At 36.4% G+C, this 17,366-nt stretch overlaps 1 protein-coding gene across 1 annotated transcript in view; it reads right to left on the bottom strand.

Moving 5' to 3' along the window:
* Window positions 1-12,874, bottom strand: part of LOC149210361 (4-coumarate--CoA ligase 1-like) — a 60,377-nt gene extending 47,503 nt beyond the window's left edge. The window contains exons 1-2 of the mRNA XM_089398943.1: window positions 12,724-12,874; window positions 12,463-12,521 (exon numbers count right to left, since the gene is read on the bottom strand). Of these exons, the coding sequence (XP_089255069.1) occupies window positions 12,463-12,521; window positions 12,724-12,874 (210 nt within the window). The remainder of the gene's footprint in view (window positions 1-12,462; window positions 12,522-12,723) is intronic.
* Between the last annotated feature and the right edge of the window lie 4,492 nt (window positions 12,875-17,366).

Below are 17,366 nucleotides of genomic sequence, written 5' to 3' on the forward strand. Positions count from 1 at the left end.
TAGGTGGACTTGGCAAGTGGCCACCAATATCCACCTGGATCATTCCTCCCCCCTTAGGAAGTAATGGTCCCCATTGCATTGAGTTCCTCCATGAGATGAGGAAACTTTGGCTGAACTTGGTCCCTGGTGAGCCACTTGCCCTCGTGAAGGAGTTGGCTTTCTTTGACAACTTGGTACAGTTGGATATTTTGTTGTCAAGTCTTCTTGATCTGTGTGTCCATGACCCAATCAGTTGCAGCTTGTTCCATGCAATTTGTATTTAATTCTGTGGGTGTGAGCTATTCTGCAATGTCGGATGTATCTAGTAATGGTGGAAAGTATGGCCGAAGGCGGTCCACATTGAACACTGGGTGTAGGTGAAGGAATGGAGGAATGTTGTGCTTCAAAGCATTGTTTCCTGCAGCCTTGGTACTGGTGTAAGGACCATGTCGGAGTGGTATGAGTTTCTAATGGGCTCTTGTAAGGCGTTCTTTCTGCAGATGTAACCAAACTTTTTCACCCACCTGAAACTTGTGTGGTGCCCCTGTGGGTGAGGAGAAGTTGTTCCTTTGTTCCATCATGACCGTATCCCTTTGTTGCTGCTACTGCTTATAGGAACCCTTCGCGGGAGTCATGGATGTGGTAACGAACTTCCCCTTACTTTGGGAGCGAATTAGATAGAAAATGAATTTCCTAGTTTGGGAGATGAGCTTGCTGCCTTTCTTAGTAGAAATCAAAGAGGTGGCAGTAGGTGGGGCTACCTCCGGTATCCTATATAATGAATTGTCCAAAGAAATAATGACAACGCGAGGCCTTGAATCATACACAGCATGTCACCACCACAAGTATGGCTGGCCTAATAGTACATCACAAACATCCAGAGGTGTAACGTCACAAAATACCTCGCTTGTGAAGGGCTTGATGTTGTAGGGAAGGCGACACTGCTGACGGACTTTGAGATCTCATCCTTCATGAAGCCACTCGATACTGTATGGTTGCAGGTGTGGTGTAGTCAGTAGGCCTAACCGCTTCACAACCTCTGCTGAAATGAGGTTCTTTTGGCTGCCACTGTCGACAATGAATTGCAGCGGTGAACCCTTCACCCACATCTGTGAGTGGAAAAGATGCTCCCCCTCCTCTGGATTTTCGGCCTCATTTTTCTTGATCTTGGTGGCGGCCACAATGGCACTGGGATCCGTATCAATGATCTGCTTCCCTTTTCCATTCCCCTTATTAGATTCTGGCTCAGGGTCGAAACGTGCATCTGATTCGGAAACCTTCAACTTGGCCACCAGCGACTGCTTGGTCTGACACTCGCTTGTGTTATGGGTGGAAATCTTGTGGAACTCACACCACTTTCCTATGTCCTTCTTTCGCTTCATGGTGTTGTTCTTTTCTTGCAGCTTCGAAGGGTTATCTTGGGTCACCCTGCCCTAGCTTTGTCCTTTGGGCTTCAGATTTGCAGATCCAAAGTCTCGCTTCTTCTGTTTGAACTTTTGCTCGATTTTGATAGCGTATCGATATGCTGTGCCGAGTGAGGAGATGTTTAGGAACTCCATATTTTCCTGGATGTATCTGTGTAGGCAGCCACGATATTTGACTACCAGATGCAACTCAGAGTCCTTGATACCCAACTGTGTGCAAAGGGTATGAAAATTGTTTGTGAACTCCGGCACATCTTGGTCACGTCCCTGTCGCAGCGTGCTCCATTTGATGTATTTGTCCTCATATCTTTTGACAGGGTAGTACTGCTCCTTGATGGCATCCCGGAATGAATCCCAAGTGGGTGCAACTGAAAATAGTGAGCCTATGCTTTCATTCTTCTACTCGCAGTAGGTTTCCCACCAGTCCTTGACGTGGGGGGCTGCTTTGAGAAGAGCGAAAACAATCTTTTCTCGACTCGAAAATTCATGAACAGAAAAATAACCCTCTAGCAGATTTAACCATTTATCTACAGCATCTGCGTCTATCTGACCCTCGAATATGGGGATTTCAAAATTAACTTGTACCTTAAAGGGCATGGCATTTCCAGAGCAGCTGCTGGAAGCCGATGCATCTCTTCTGGGTAGTCGCTGAAGGATCTCGGAAAAGTTGTCCATCCTCGCGTTCCTTTGTCACTCGAGGGCTTCTTCGAGCAAAATTTTGAGAGGATCTCCTGCCCCCTCGTCTTTCTTCTCATCTGCCATGGGAGGCCGTCGGGATTTGAGAGGCTAGTCTTGCAAAAGTTTGACCAGTTCAAGCCCTAACTCTTTATATCCCGACCTCGTTGGGGACATGCAAAGAAAAATAGAGAAAAAGCAGGTCGCTCTGATACCACTGATTCGGATTTAAACAGGAACGCAACAAATTACAGAGATAACCATAAACACAAAGATGCAGTGGAAATAATACTTCATTTGATTAATGTAAAATACTGAAATATGCTTACAAACAGTAATGGAAATAAGCTAGCTAGGGTGATGGTAGCTTATCTCTGAGAAGAAATGTGGTGGCTACATGCCTCTGAAATGTGTTACAATGAGGCTCGAAGGCCTATTTATTGTTGAGAAACAATGCAAAACCCTTCACATCCCAAAACCTAACCCTAGAAGATGAAATCCCAAATTGTGGGCCCCGTTTTGGGTAAGTTGGTACATCAACTTCCCAAGGTCGTAACTTTGGCATATGATCTTTGTTTAATGTGTACAATAACTCGTTAGAAAGATCTATCCAAGCACTAGAACTTTGGGAAGAGAAACATCGGTCCATGGACCCATGTTGCCCCAAAATTTCCCAAAAAATGTCGTTTATGGCCTCAAAATGGCTTCGGAAGTTCAAGACCTGAAAAACTACTAAAAATAGTAAGTTGTTCTACAATTAAGGAAACTGAAAATGCTGAGAGAAACAATGGTTTGGTTCCAAGTGGACTTGGTAGGTGGCCACCAATATCCACGTAGATCACTCCCTTCCAGTAGAAGCTGGAGAATGAGAGAAGGTTGTAGCCTTCTGCAGGTAGAAACCTACATACTAGTATAAGACTGCACCAATACAAAAATTGTAAACATAATTTTCTTATTATTAAAAGAAGATAGAGACGATTGCAGCAGGTGGTTTTCACCCACATTGGGCTTCCACCTTATATCTTGGTGTTTATGTATGTTGATTATGTGTGATTCTTTATTATGCTTTTACTGCACTGTCTAATGAATTCATGATATATTGATTAAAGTTCACTACATTATAATTTGGGTAAATCAAAAGATCTCTACATATACATTGGTTTCATTAAGTATAGTTGCGTATACATGCTAGTTTACTGAGCTAAAGTAGCATATACAAATCAGTTTTGAAAATTAAATTATTGATTTGATAATACTGATTCACGCCCCCTCTCAGTATTATTTCCAACAATTACCAACCTATAAGATACTATGATTAAAAATGAAGGACTAGGTTCTAAAATTCTAAGAATTAAGATTACAAATGAAGGAGATAACACTCCTATTTATACAACAAGATGAGATAACAAACTCATAATGATGATCCACTATTCCCTTTTCAAATCCACATATCTCTCAACCAATGGTGACACATAAGCCTATCCTCCATGATCTTATCCATGAGGTCCATGATCTTATCCATGAGGTTCATGATCTCCTCAAATTCGAATCTAAACATAGAGTGCCACATAAGGGTGCCTTAGAAGCTTCCTTTGTACCTACACATGTCAACAAACTCATTCTAGTTGTTAGGTATAAGTATATGGATATTATTTTCTAAATCTTACCCACAAATTCTCTTAAAAATACTAAGAATTAATAATATTTTGGAAAACACAAAGGTAACCAATATAATAATGAAGGTGAAGCAGATGTGATGACATGGTGGTGGAATAGAGGTGAGAAAATGTGTGAATGGAGAGAAAGTGGATGTTGAATGGAGTGAAAGTAGATGAATTTTAAGGATAATTCTTAGGCCCAACATACCCCCAAACTGAAGGTATTGCATGTCCTCATGCAATTTATTACATTACTTTTGATACTTGAGCTTTGGCTTAAACTTTGCATGATATTATTTACTTAACTTTTGCAAAGTGTGTTTGTTGAATTGCAACTTGGTTGGTTCTTGTGTTTCAACCGTACTTTGTTGGTTGCATTCAAATTCAATGTATGATCTTTGCATAATGATAATGTGATTTTTATTGCAAAGTATTTTGATTGGAATGCATCATGGTTGGTTCTTGTGTAACAACCATGACTGTGTTGCATCCAATTAGCTTTTAAGTACTTTTGACAAAGCCATTTATATGCTCATGTAATAGTGAATAGATTTTGAAGTTATGCGGGTTTTAGAATGTGATATATGAATATGGAAAAATATGAATGTGACAAAGTATGAATGTAAATGTATCCCACCCTGAACTAATGGTTTTTTCAATTCTATTAAATGAGGAAAGGAAGTTTTTTGAAAAATTACCATTCTAGCTTTCAAGGAATTAAATGGCTAAAAGTTATAAAATATCATACTCAACTTACCCTTTCAAAAATGGATGAGAGTTGTGCATGTGTGGCTGCAAAATTCTGATCATAATCTTCTTTACTTGGCTGTGAAAATGGTGGATGAAGTCGAAAAAAGTGAATCTTTTATTGTTGTTGCATCTGTTGCTAAATCTGCTGCTGGATCTTCTGTTGAATGTTCAGAATCTGCTGCTGAATGCGGCTGAAAATGTATAAGGCTTGGAAGGTATAAAAAATTTATAATTTACACTTCCCCCCCAGCCTTATTTATTGACTTGTCCTCAAGTCATTTACATCAAAAAAGTAAAAAGTAATGAATGTAATTTTGCTTCATCTGCTACAAAATGATTGGTCTTCAAGTCTTCAACGGAACTAGCTCATTGGCACATTTCTTGTCATGTGAATAAATGTTTTGGTGTTGAACATAACAAGAAATTGTTAACTTAGTGGCCATTGATGGATGCCACTAGTCAACACGAGAGCTCCCATCTTTGATGTGGATGAGAGTCAAGATGCCCCGAACACATCTTTCTAAGTATGAATGAATTTGTTGTTGTCGAATACTTAGAAGATTCGATGAACAAGGGACATTGATGTATTCCCTTTGTTTATCAGCATGATAGCTTGGCCTTAAGGCATGCAAGCTTCAAGGTGTTTTTAAAACAATATTTAGACTCAAGGACTATGGATTCAATGGTGTATGGAAGCAAGGTTTTATTTGCAAGGGTAGGAAAAAGGAAACTGACAATGAATATGTAAAGTGGAAAGAAAAGCTAGTAAATGAGCTTCGTTGCTTTTATTGGTGGGTCAAGATTGAAGAAAATGTAATGAAGTATATGTGAATAATGGGAAATGGATAATGACTCTTGCTGGGAAAAAGTGAATTATGGCATGCAAAATCTAAAAATAGCAAATCTGCTTCTTAATTCTGGAATTTCCTAAAATAATTGAGTTTCACCTGCGTTGACTAGCCACCTGTAGATGTCAAATTCAAGTGTGGATAGGTATTTCACCATCCTTGTTCATTTAGGAACAACCCCCAAGTCTTCAAATTTGCTAATCTGTCATGCAACATATCAAACCATTAAACCCTTACAGGAAGTTACAAGAACTTGTAAGTTTCTGGAAATGTCGTTCTTATGATCATGGTCTTGTTCTTTAGAATTTTTCATGAAACTAGTCTTTTGAAGACCAATTGTCGTCACAATTTAATCTCCTTAATGATCAGTTGATCATCCGAAACCTGCTAAAAAAACTTGGCATAAAGAACATAAGTTTGTTCAAGAAGAGATGGCCATTCCCTTTCTGATTCTTACGCAAAAATTGTATGCCAAAATTAAACAGATTAAGGAATATCAAAAGCATAATTTTAGTCCAGTTCATGATGTTAATAACAATCTATTTTTAATAAAAATAACCATGAAAAGTAAATCAACTCCCTGTTTGTGTCCGATGACTCATGGAATGTGCATGTAAAAGCTTGGCATTGTAGATTTGTTGTGTCCTGCAGATTAGTACGTCACATAAAAGCATATAACAAGAATACAATTATAGATTTTAATGCCAACTATAAATGAATCCTCCTAATTTGCTTCCAAGTGTAAACCCAAAAAAGTAAACAAATTTCGACCTCTCAAGCTTGTAATTTTTTTCACATGGGTGACAGAAATGACGATATGCACAGATAAACAATTTCCTCCATTTTTTTTTTTGAACCATAAAATTTCATAAAGATTTTTTCAGTTTGTTTCAATCACGCAATAAATTTCACATCAATTTCTTTTTATAATTTTCCATGACAATTTTCTGAAAAACAATGAAACTAATAAAATATTTACAAAATTAAAAAGTGAAAAAAACAAAACATTAAACACAATAATCACGAAACATATCCTGAACATAACATCAAAATTAAAACATATATAAAAACGTAACATTAAAATATATATATATATATATATATATATCTATATATATATATATATATATATATATATATATATATATATATAATATAATTTAAAAACAAAACAAAACAAAACATATATTATAAAAACATTAAAATAAACGATATTAAAACAAATTGACCTCAAAATATGAATACATAAAAAAACAATGTAACATCAAAACAATACATACACGATGCAATATAAAAAAAAATGAATTTTGCCATGTTTAAAAATGAAAAGTCAAAACGTGTGAAATAATCAAAATGTGTGAAATGGTTAAGCATGTGAAAAAGTGTGGTATGTGCAGCGTTGAAGAATGATGAAGGAACATGGAGGCCACAAGGATAGCCATCGAAGCAGGTGGACAAAAATAATAGTGCAGAAGAAATGTGATAATACCAATATCATTTGAGCACAGTCAAACTGAAATGTTGACTGAGCTCCTCAAATGGTGAATGTGCTGCAAAACGATCCTTGCAATTCTGGGCTCGCATTTATGGGCAAAACTCTCCACGCTCATAATTCTCGGTAAAATGTTAACAACACATATCTCCGAGACAGTTTTCTGGGTAGATCACTTACCTTGGATTCCTTTCTGGAGATACCCCTATGAATATGGCACGATTTTCTCACAAAATCTACATTTAATCATGGATAATCTTCAAATCAGCAAATATGGAATACTGGTTCTGCGTGCCTCCTGTGCTCGAAGACTGGATCAGGTTTCGGATCCAATTAGTAAAATTTGAATTTAATAATTCCTTCCTATTTTTTCTCAATTCAGCCTACCTAAAATCCCTCCTTTTCATTATATAAGGAGACTTGTTTTCTCCCCAATTGCATGTATCAAATCGTTTGATCTTTTGTTACAGTGAAAACCGTACCTCGACTATGTTTTCCTATGTGTGTTTAAAATTTCATCTTGATGGTTGAATAATGAAGTATCACTGCTTTGGTGAAAGTTCGGTCTTCTTATTGATGTAGATATATATATGGAAGGACAAATATACATTATCAATAAATTATAGACAGTGTGGGTTTGCACCTACAAATTTCTTCTTTAAAGACTGACCTTGAATTGTTTAAATGCAGATTTGGATCGTTTGAAGAAATGTTCGGTCTTAAAAAAAAAAAAACGTTTTTTCCTTCATGCAGTCACCAAAACAGGGTCTCGAAGAACCGCGATTTCCTCTCAAACCATTATGAATCCAAGCAAATGATTCTGGGTTATGTAATTCATTTTGTTACGAAGAAAACCCATGTCTTCATTTTTCCATATTTGTTTTGGTTTGATCACAAAACATGTTTCAACACGATGTGTCAAAACTGCTACGTCTTTTAGTCGTGTTTCCAGTCAAAAAGGATGTTGAAATCATACCCATCTCAAGTGCCAAGTTGTTTCTCATTCTCTCGCCAAGTTTGGCTATTGTACAGGGTCAAAATACCAAGGAAATAAGCTTGAATTTCTCTACTACGTTTTTGTTGGAGTCTAGGCTAGTGTCTTTTGCTAGTGAGAGTTGGGCACGGCCAAGATTTGTTGCTTGCTTGGTTGTACATGTTGCTTGAGAGAGTATCTCCTATGCAGAGGCTTTTTTCTACCCACAAAGGCCACAAACCTTGTCATTTCTGGGCTATTACATGAGGGTAAATGTTGCTGGTCCTGTATATTAGATTTTAAACATTTCTGGGCAGCTTGACATTTAAATGCACGTAATACATATCAACTAGAGACTTGTTGGATTGAATGTGTAGCCACACCTTGGAATTCTGGACTGTTACTTTGATACCTGGGTAGCGTATTTATCAATCAAAGTGCAAAGGAAATCACTATCTACCTTCTGTGACATAATTTCCATAGATCCAAGGAAACTCTTGAGCAAAAGTATGCTATCGTTTTGAGAGCTACAGTGTTGAGGACAACCTAAATTGCTCTTTAATTAATAGTGCTCTTTAATAAAAAGGGCTCTTTATTTTCTCTCTTTTTACAGATATACATTCTTGCACCTTGATTTTTAACACATGTAGAGAAGTTTTAACATATGCAAAGAAGTTTTATGCAGTGAAGTTTTAACATAATTATCAAATCACTAAACTAAAGAGTTAATTTTAAGTTTTGAAATCGAAAATAAACAATTTTTTTTAAATGATTTCGATTTCTTATAATGTTGTAGTTTTAATGATTTGTGCAATTTCCAAGCAAGAGATTTTTATATTATTTTTGAAAATAAATCAATAGATATTCCAATCTTCTTGATTGCTCGAAGCGCAGGAAGAGAGCATACTAATCTATTGATTTGATTTTTTTTATTTTTGCAGGTTAGCGTGGATGAAATGGCTCTTACTAATTTTATTCATGAGAAATATTGATGATTTAAAAAAATAACAAAAAGAAACAAAACTAAAGGAAAAATCTATGAGATCTCATTTTATTTTTTCTAATCCATTCTACCTTTAACCTGCAATTTTTTTATTTCCTAGGTAAAAGAATGCTTCTAGTGAAGCCACCTACGGACTAAGAATTCGAAAATGCTCACACCAAGATTTAAATTTTTTACCTTATGCTTTGAAAACATGTGAGTAACCTGTCTTATTCTTGGAGTTGGCGTAAGGTTCTTTTGAAACCAGTCTTTGATATTTTCCTTGCTCTCCAAGATGTACCTGTTCAACATCTTTAATTTTCTCATCTGTAGATGGATTAGTAATAAATGGGGGGTTTAAAAACTGAATTTGAAACTAAGTGAGTACGAAAAAATAAAAAATCTCAAACTTGAACTCCTTTATGAAGATCCTGTTGTCACCAAGTTTCACAAGTTAGTCCATAAAAATAAATTGCAATAAAAATAACTTCCTAATTCTATCTCTAAATCATCCTCCCCGACAAAGGCACCAAAATGTTGGGTCTAAAATGTGGATGCAAATTATAGTTTCATTTACTATCAATCTGGGTAAGTAAACTTTGAGGATCATCCAATATATATGGACTTAGAGACAAACTAAACTAAGATAGGTGAAGAAATATTAAAGCTCCATTACAAGAGACTGTTCATTAATATTTCTAATCAACTATTTAAACTAATGAAGTTAAAGCTCTTAAACATAATTCTGATTGATTGCATGAAATATTAAAGCTCTCTTACAAGATACTATTTGTTTATATCTCAAGCATATAAATCAGAAACTTAAACTAATGAAATCAAACATTAAATCACAAATCAGATTCATTGAAGCAAACATTAATACTTTCTTACGAAAGGTCATTCATTAATATTTCAAACATATGAACCTAATAATTTAATCTAATGAAATTCACAAACATAAAATAAAAGCTTACCAAAACAAAAGTGTGCTTGCTAGGCAATGGGGATCCTTCCAAGGATTCACAAGCACACCAAAAGAGAAGTCAAATGTAGAGGATCAAAGAAGCTTCATTTTATTCATCATCAATTGCAAATTACAATTACAACCATTACAATGATTCTCCAAATCTAACTTCACATTACCAACCTATAAGATACTAAGATTACAAATGAAGGAATAGGTTCTAAAATTCTAAGAATTAAGATTACAAATGAAGGAGATAACACTCTGTTGGGCCTCAAAATCATCCCTATTTTCACTCCATTATTCACTTATATCTTCACATTTTACCTTCATGTCACCTCCATTCCACCTCCATATCATTATGTTTACCTCATTATTGGGTCATAACAATACTTTTCCAAAGTTTATTAATTCTTAACATTTCTAAGTGAATTTATGGCTAAAACTTAGAAAATAATATGCTTAAACTTATACCTAACAATTAGCATGAGTTTGTTGACATGTGCAGGCACAAAGGAAGCTTCCAGGGCATCTTTATGTGGCCTTGAATGATCAAATTCGAATTTGATAAGATAAGCTTCATGGAGAAGATCATGGACCTCATGGAGGAGATCATGGAGGATAGGGTTATGTGTCATCATTGGTTGAGAAATATGTGGGTCAAAGGAGAGAATAGTGGGTCTACATTTATGAGGTTGTTATCATAAGTTTTTGTATAAATAGGAGTACCTCCTCCATTCCAAAAGGGAGGACTCTTAGAGCATTGTATCCAATTGATGATGGAATAGAATAAGGCTTCATTTTTCATATATTTCCATTATGTAGTTTTAGAATGTAGATAGGAATTTATGTAGTTTTTAGATATGTTTTCTTAATGTAGTATATGGAATAATTTGTCTTGTTCTTAGGAGAATTGAGCTCACTCTAAAAGGATGAGAGAAACATGTTATTTCATATTAGATCTTGTTTCATTTCATTGTTTAGATGTTTAAGGATTTGATTGGTGAATGAGTTTTGAATTAAAATCTTATCAGCATGTGAGAGAACAACCAAGGGTCTAAGTTAGACTCTCTCTCTATTTGATTTGCATGATAATTGGAATTCGTTCTTTTGCGTTTATGTTTCAAGTATCATATGAGGAGATACCAAGAGTCTAAGTTAAGCTCTCTCTCCAATGATTTATATGGTAATTGAAATTCATTCTTTTGTTTTTATGTTTCAAGTCATTTCATTTCTTATGCTCATGAATGACTCTTAGTTTAGTTTGGATTAGTACATGAGAGGACAATCAAGAGACTAAGTTAGTCTCTCTCTCTACTTGAATCTAAACAATAACTAAGTTCATTCTCTTGTTTTCATTTTAAGTTTTTTTTTTAGTTTCATGTAATCAATGATTTCTCTATGATACTGTAGGGAAGGACAACCAAGACCTCCTTAGTTAGGAGCCTCTTCCCTTGCATATCGTATTGAATCCTAAATAATTTAGTTAGACATAGAGTTAGTTGCTACTCCTGCATATATTGTGCTGGCATCATCACAAGCTTACGAGTTTCCCTGGTCGATAATTTATGCAGCAATTTAAGTCCAATAAATTGCCCAACATTTTGGCGCCGTTGTCGGGGAACGGTGCTAAGGGAGTAGGCATTAGAATTTAATTCAGTATTTATTTTTCTTTAGGCAAAATAACTTGTGAGACCTGGTGACAGCAGGATCTTCATAAGGGAGTTTAAGTTTGAGTTTTTTTTATGTTTTAGTGTTTAGCTAGCTTTAAATTTCACCTTTCAAGCAAACCCCCCTGCATAAATAAACACAAATCAATCGATTAGTATGCTCTCTTCCTGCGCTTCGTGCGATCAGGAAGATCAGAAAGTCTATTGATTTTGTTCAAATAAAAAAACACTCTTGCTGGAAAATTAAATAACGAATTTTGTGAATAAAAAACAACATCTTTAAAGTTTTTTTTAGATGAAATTTAGTTTTTTTTAGTTTTAGATTTAAAAAATAAAAAAATTTCATTTTAAACTAAAAAAATTCCACAAAATAATAGTAATATATGTATCATAACATATATTATTATTATTAAAAAAAACTAACCATTTTGTTATTTTTAGATATTAAAAAATTAACCATTTTCTTTTGTTTTTTTAGATATTGGAAAAAACTAATCATTTTTGTTGTTTTTTTAGCATTCAATAAAAACAACATTTAAAAAAAAAAACAAAACAAAACAAAGAAAATGGTGAAAGAAAAAAATCAATAAGGTCTTCGATGCGACTACGGCTTGGTCCGGTCTTATTCCATTTGTGTTGTTTTTGTTTGTGATTGTCTGCGCCCGCGAAATGGCATGGGAAGTGGAGTGCACCTATAGATTGGAGTGCGCCGAGTCCAACAGAAAGCAACTGTGGCTTGAGTAACATCGGATGGAAGATCGCCAAACCTGTTGAGAATGAGCGGATATCATAGTGGTAAATCAGTGTGGCCATTGTGATGTGGAGGACGTAGTTTTGGGTCTACTGAGTGAGGGTGTCCATGTTGGCAATCAGACTTTGACCAAGACCCTTGCACCCAACGAATCCACCAGTTTCCGTCATGAGACCTTCCAGGGGGACAGATGGCGGGGAGCTTCCTGAGTGTTGAAATACCATCACCCCATCGCATATACCGGCGGAAAATATACACTCCAACAGTACGGAAAAAGCTCTGATGGATCAAATCACAGGTTTGGCAGGGGGTTCAAGCATTAGCAACTCCGAGCTAAACAATTCCATGTAGAATTCTGCAAGTACAGCAGATGCATCAAAACTTGCAGATGCATTACACGGTTTCAGTATTGCTGATATGCAGAACTTTGAGGATCACGCTCCGCAAAAAGAACAGCATCTTGAAGCAGTGTTGGAGTCATATGGCAATGATCTTGCTTCTGCAATAAAGAGTTTGAATGAGCTCCGACTAGAATGGCAATCGCGTTAACACTTTACCAAGAACAACGTCGTCCACAAGCCCATATATTAACGAACCTGAAGTGGGAAGCAGATCCTGCAAGGGAGCTCCTACTCTTTCCTCGGCACGACTATCGTTTTCGTCCTCCTGCCTCTGTCGAAACTTATTCTTTTCCAAAGAAATAATCATTCTACATGTATGTGGCGGTGTTTGTTTCATGGTGCAGTCAATACCTCCGATAATAGAAGACGAATTTCTGGAAAGTTTGTGATGAATTTGCGCCAGCACTAAGAATGGCGTGGACGGACACGATTGATTGTTTAGTTATATGCCTCTGCAGTTATTCGTTTGATGCGAATGTAAGCTGGAATACAAAAGATCGTTCGGCTGTTGTCACAATGAGGAAACAGCGCATGCTGGCACATCCACGTGGGAGAATGCAGATAACTATAGAACGCATTCATTCAAACGTACCTCAAATCCTGGCAGCAAATCTTCTGATTATAACAAAGATCCTGAAGAGATCATCGGCAATCATAAATTTCGCGGATTTTTCTCTGATGCAATGATGATCAGCCCAACAAACCATCAGATTCTCGCCGAGTTCCTGGAGAAGATCGCGCCAGTTCAGGTAATTTGGGTTTGCTCGAGAAGGCATCATGACTAAAAACCATTATGCATTCCATTGGATCGTTCTTCGAATCTGGTGATAACCTGCCATGGACAGATGTGGCATTATCGCTAATTGTGAGCGTGAATTTGTTGGAGAAGGAGATGGTCTTTCAAAAGACATTGAGAACATAACGAAGTTATCATGGGCGTTGGCACATTCCCGACGTCCTCCAGACGTTCAAAGAACAACTCTTGAAGAATTCGTGGATCGTGATGACCTGGTGCCGACTGTGGAGACTCCTGTGGTGAAACCGACACTTCAAGAGTTCATTATGACCCTGGGCTGTTGCTTTTTGCGAAGTTGTGGCTTAAAAATCATGCCACTAATCTTAACTAGTCAAAGAAGCAATTCCGTTATCGTTTTAATTATTATTCGCAGAGTTTCTCCAGTATTCTCGTTTTTTATTCTTGCAGGGCTTTTGGATTCCTTGTATGTTAAAATATGACGCTTTTAACTAAAAGCTCTTAGAAGCCTTGCGCCGCTTGTGCTATTATGATGCAGGAGATTTGCTGTTGGATCACTCCAGCCTGGACTTTTCAATTTGATTTAAGGTCCTTTGATCTTCAGGTAAAACGAATAATAAAAATGATTTCCCTCAAGCCTGGCTAGTTAGCGTTCATTCAGATTTTTAATGAATCCTGCCTTTATAGTCTCGTGGGCCTCGGTTTAAAGCTATTCAGAAGGGGCTATGATTTGTATTTTTGTTGACTGGGCTAGATTTGTAGCCTTGTGTAAGAACCTAACATCTAAGGTTGTTGTACATATGTTTGATAAACATTTCCGAGATTTGGGAAAACTTCAAAAGGTGAATGTAAATTCTGGAACGCAACAACAAATCGCTCGTAGCATGCCACGTGAATCCACCAAGTACTGGGCTCCAGATCGACGTCCAAATGGCAACCACGTGGATGGCACTCTCTTTATTTTGAAATTCCCCTTAAATTCCATTAGAAGGTAGGTTTTCTTTTGGATTTTGTCGACCAGTCAAGAGAGAAGTTTTGGCGCTCAGCTGAACGTTTTCAACCTCCAGATTTATGGAGCATGCAAGATGACATCCTATCTCGGGCTTTCCAGTCCGGAAGCCCCTATCTCAGTTAACAAATAACTATTTACTGACTGGCTCCTTACTGTGTTCATGTGTTCAGTTATATTTTTAACATTCACATTTTAATATTTTAAGTTTCTAGAGGAAGTTTGAAGGTTCACTTGTTTAGGAGAGTTGCAATGCCCACATTCTATACGGCTTATCGCAGGCCACCACCATGTACAGAGCGCTCCAGAATTTGGACACGAACGAGGCTACACATCGACACGAGGGCTCTCTTGGAATACATGAGACAAAGAAACTGGTGGCCCACATGGCTTTGGCTTTCTGACTCTTGCAAGATCTGTGGTCAATGGAATCTACCATTAGAGATCTACGCGTTCGGGAGGAAATATGCTCCAGCGTTGACGCTTTCTAGAGTCATTGTTTGTTACATGATTGGGTGGTTTTATGAAGTTTGAAGGTTCATTTGTTTAACAGTATCGCTTAGTTTTTCTTTATAACTTAAAAAAAAAAAACATAAATAATAAATTAAAAACGATGGTTTTTAATTTGTTATTTAAATAAAAATAAAAAAAATTCACAAAATTCACACAGCTTTGCAAATAAAAAAGGAAACATGGAAACACATTTCGAAAATTGATTGGAGGATTCTCAAGACGATAATTATTTGGCATGATAGCTTTTAGTTGGCATCACATCTTTCTGTTGTATGCTTTATGATGCACTAATATGCAGGCCAGAATTGCCAAGCACATGAGTTATCTGACGCAAACAGGGAGTATTACTTTTCATGGTTGTTTTTAAATGGATTGAAATTGATATCATGAATTAAGTTACTTTCAACACTTTGATCTTCTTAACTCTGTTTTATTTGGTATGAAATTTTTGCGTAAGAATCATGAAGGAAATGCACAATTCTTCTTGAACAAACTTATGTTGTCTTTCTGCCAAGTTTTTTTACAGGTTACAGGATGACAAAGTGATCATTAAGGAGACTTCATTGTGACGACAATTAGTCTTCCAAAGACTAAATTCATGAAAAATTCTGAAGGCAAATCCATCTCCACAACCACTACCTTCAACCTCCCTGAAAAAGTTTGAATTCCACCAATCGTACATCCATAAGGCGTGACACTTCCATATCCATTTTTCACAGCAAGAGTTCTTATTCATACATCATGCATTTCCTTACATCCATCCATTTTCCTTGTCATTACCATTCACCTTCATTTCCACCAATAAAACCCTGCTTGAGTCAAAGTCCTAGAGTCTAAGTATCATTGAAAGAACACCTAGAGGCTTGCATGCCTTAATGGCAAGTACTCTTGCCAATGAACAATGGGAGTACATTAATATCCCTTGTTCGTTGGATCTTGTAGGTGACTCGACTACGACAAATTTATTCGTACCTACAAAGATGTGTTAGGCATCCTGACTCCCATTGGAATCAATGGTGGGAGCTCTTGTGTTGGCTAGGGGGCATTCATTAACGGCCACTAAGTCAACAACTTCTTGCTATGTTCGACATCGACACATCTAATCACATAGTAATATTTGTGCCATCGAGCGTTGAAGACTTGAAGACCCATATTTTGTAGCAGATGAAGCCAATTTCCATTCATTGCCATTCATTGTATACATTGTATTTCACTTGAGGACAAGTGAATAAATAAGGCTGGGAGGAAAATGTAACTTCTATATTTTGTATACCTTCCAAGCCTTATATATTTTCAACCATATTCAGCAAGACTCATCAGATTCATCATCCAGCAGAAGATACAACTTTCAGCCATGTTCAGCAGACTCCTCAGATTTTTCATCCAGCAGCAGAGGATCCAGCAGCCGATACAATAATACAGATTCATCTTTCATCCACAGCTTGAAGAAGCAGATTTAGAGCAGAATTGTGGCAGCTGCACATGCATGATTCATGCATGATTTTTCCAACCAAGTAAAGAAGACCATGAACAAAAGTTCTTGCAGCCACACGTGCACAGCTCTCATCCATTTTGGAAGGGTAAGTTAAGGTGTGATATTTTCTAACTTTTAACCATTAAATTCCTTGAAAAGTTAGAATAATAATTTTTGGAAAAACTTCACTTCCTTTTTCCTTGCTTTCCCCATTTCACATAATTTCCCAAATCATCCGTTTAAGGGGAAGGATACATCCACATTCATATATCACATTCTTAACCCCACTTACCTTCAAGCTATATTCACTATTACATGAGCATACAAATGGCTTTGTCAAAAGTATTTAAAAGTTAATTGGATGCTAACAGAATCATGGTTGTTACACAAGAACCAACCATGATGCATTCCAACAAAATGCCAACACAAGCATGGTTGTTACACAAGAACCAACCATGATGCATTCCAACAAAAATACTCTGCAATAAAAAGCACATTATCATTATGCAAAGGTCATACATTGAATGCAACAAACAAAATATGGTTGAAACACAAGAACCAACCATTAAATTCCTTGAAAAGTTAGAATAATAATTTTTGGAAAAACTTCACTTCCTTTTTCCTTGCTTTCCCCATTTCACATAATTTCCCAAATCATCCGTTTAAGGGGAAGGATACATCCACATTCATATATCACATTCATATAAAATCCACATTCATATATCACATTCTTAAACCCACTTACCTTCAAGCTATATTCACTATTACATGAGCATACAAATGGCTTTGTCAAAAGTATTTAAAAGTTAATTGGATGCTAACAGAATCATGGTTGTTACACAAGAACCAACCATGATGCATTCCAACAAAATGCCAACACAAGCATGGTTGTTACACAAGAACCAACCATGATGCATTCCAACAAAAATACTCTGCAATAAAAAGCACATTATCATTATGCAAAGGTCATACATTGAATGCAACAAACAAAATATGGTTGAAACACAAGAACCAACCAAGTTGTAATTCATCAAAAATGCTTTGCAAAA

This window comes from Pinus tabuliformis, chromosome 1_2 (genome assembly GCF_031772625.1).
Source record: "Pinus tabuliformis cultivar Carrire ecotype Pingquan chromosome 1_2, CPIR1, whole genome shotgun sequence".
Classification (NCBI taxonomy): Eukaryota; Viridiplantae; Streptophyta; class Pinopsida; order Pinales; family Pinaceae; genus Pinus; species Pinus tabuliformis.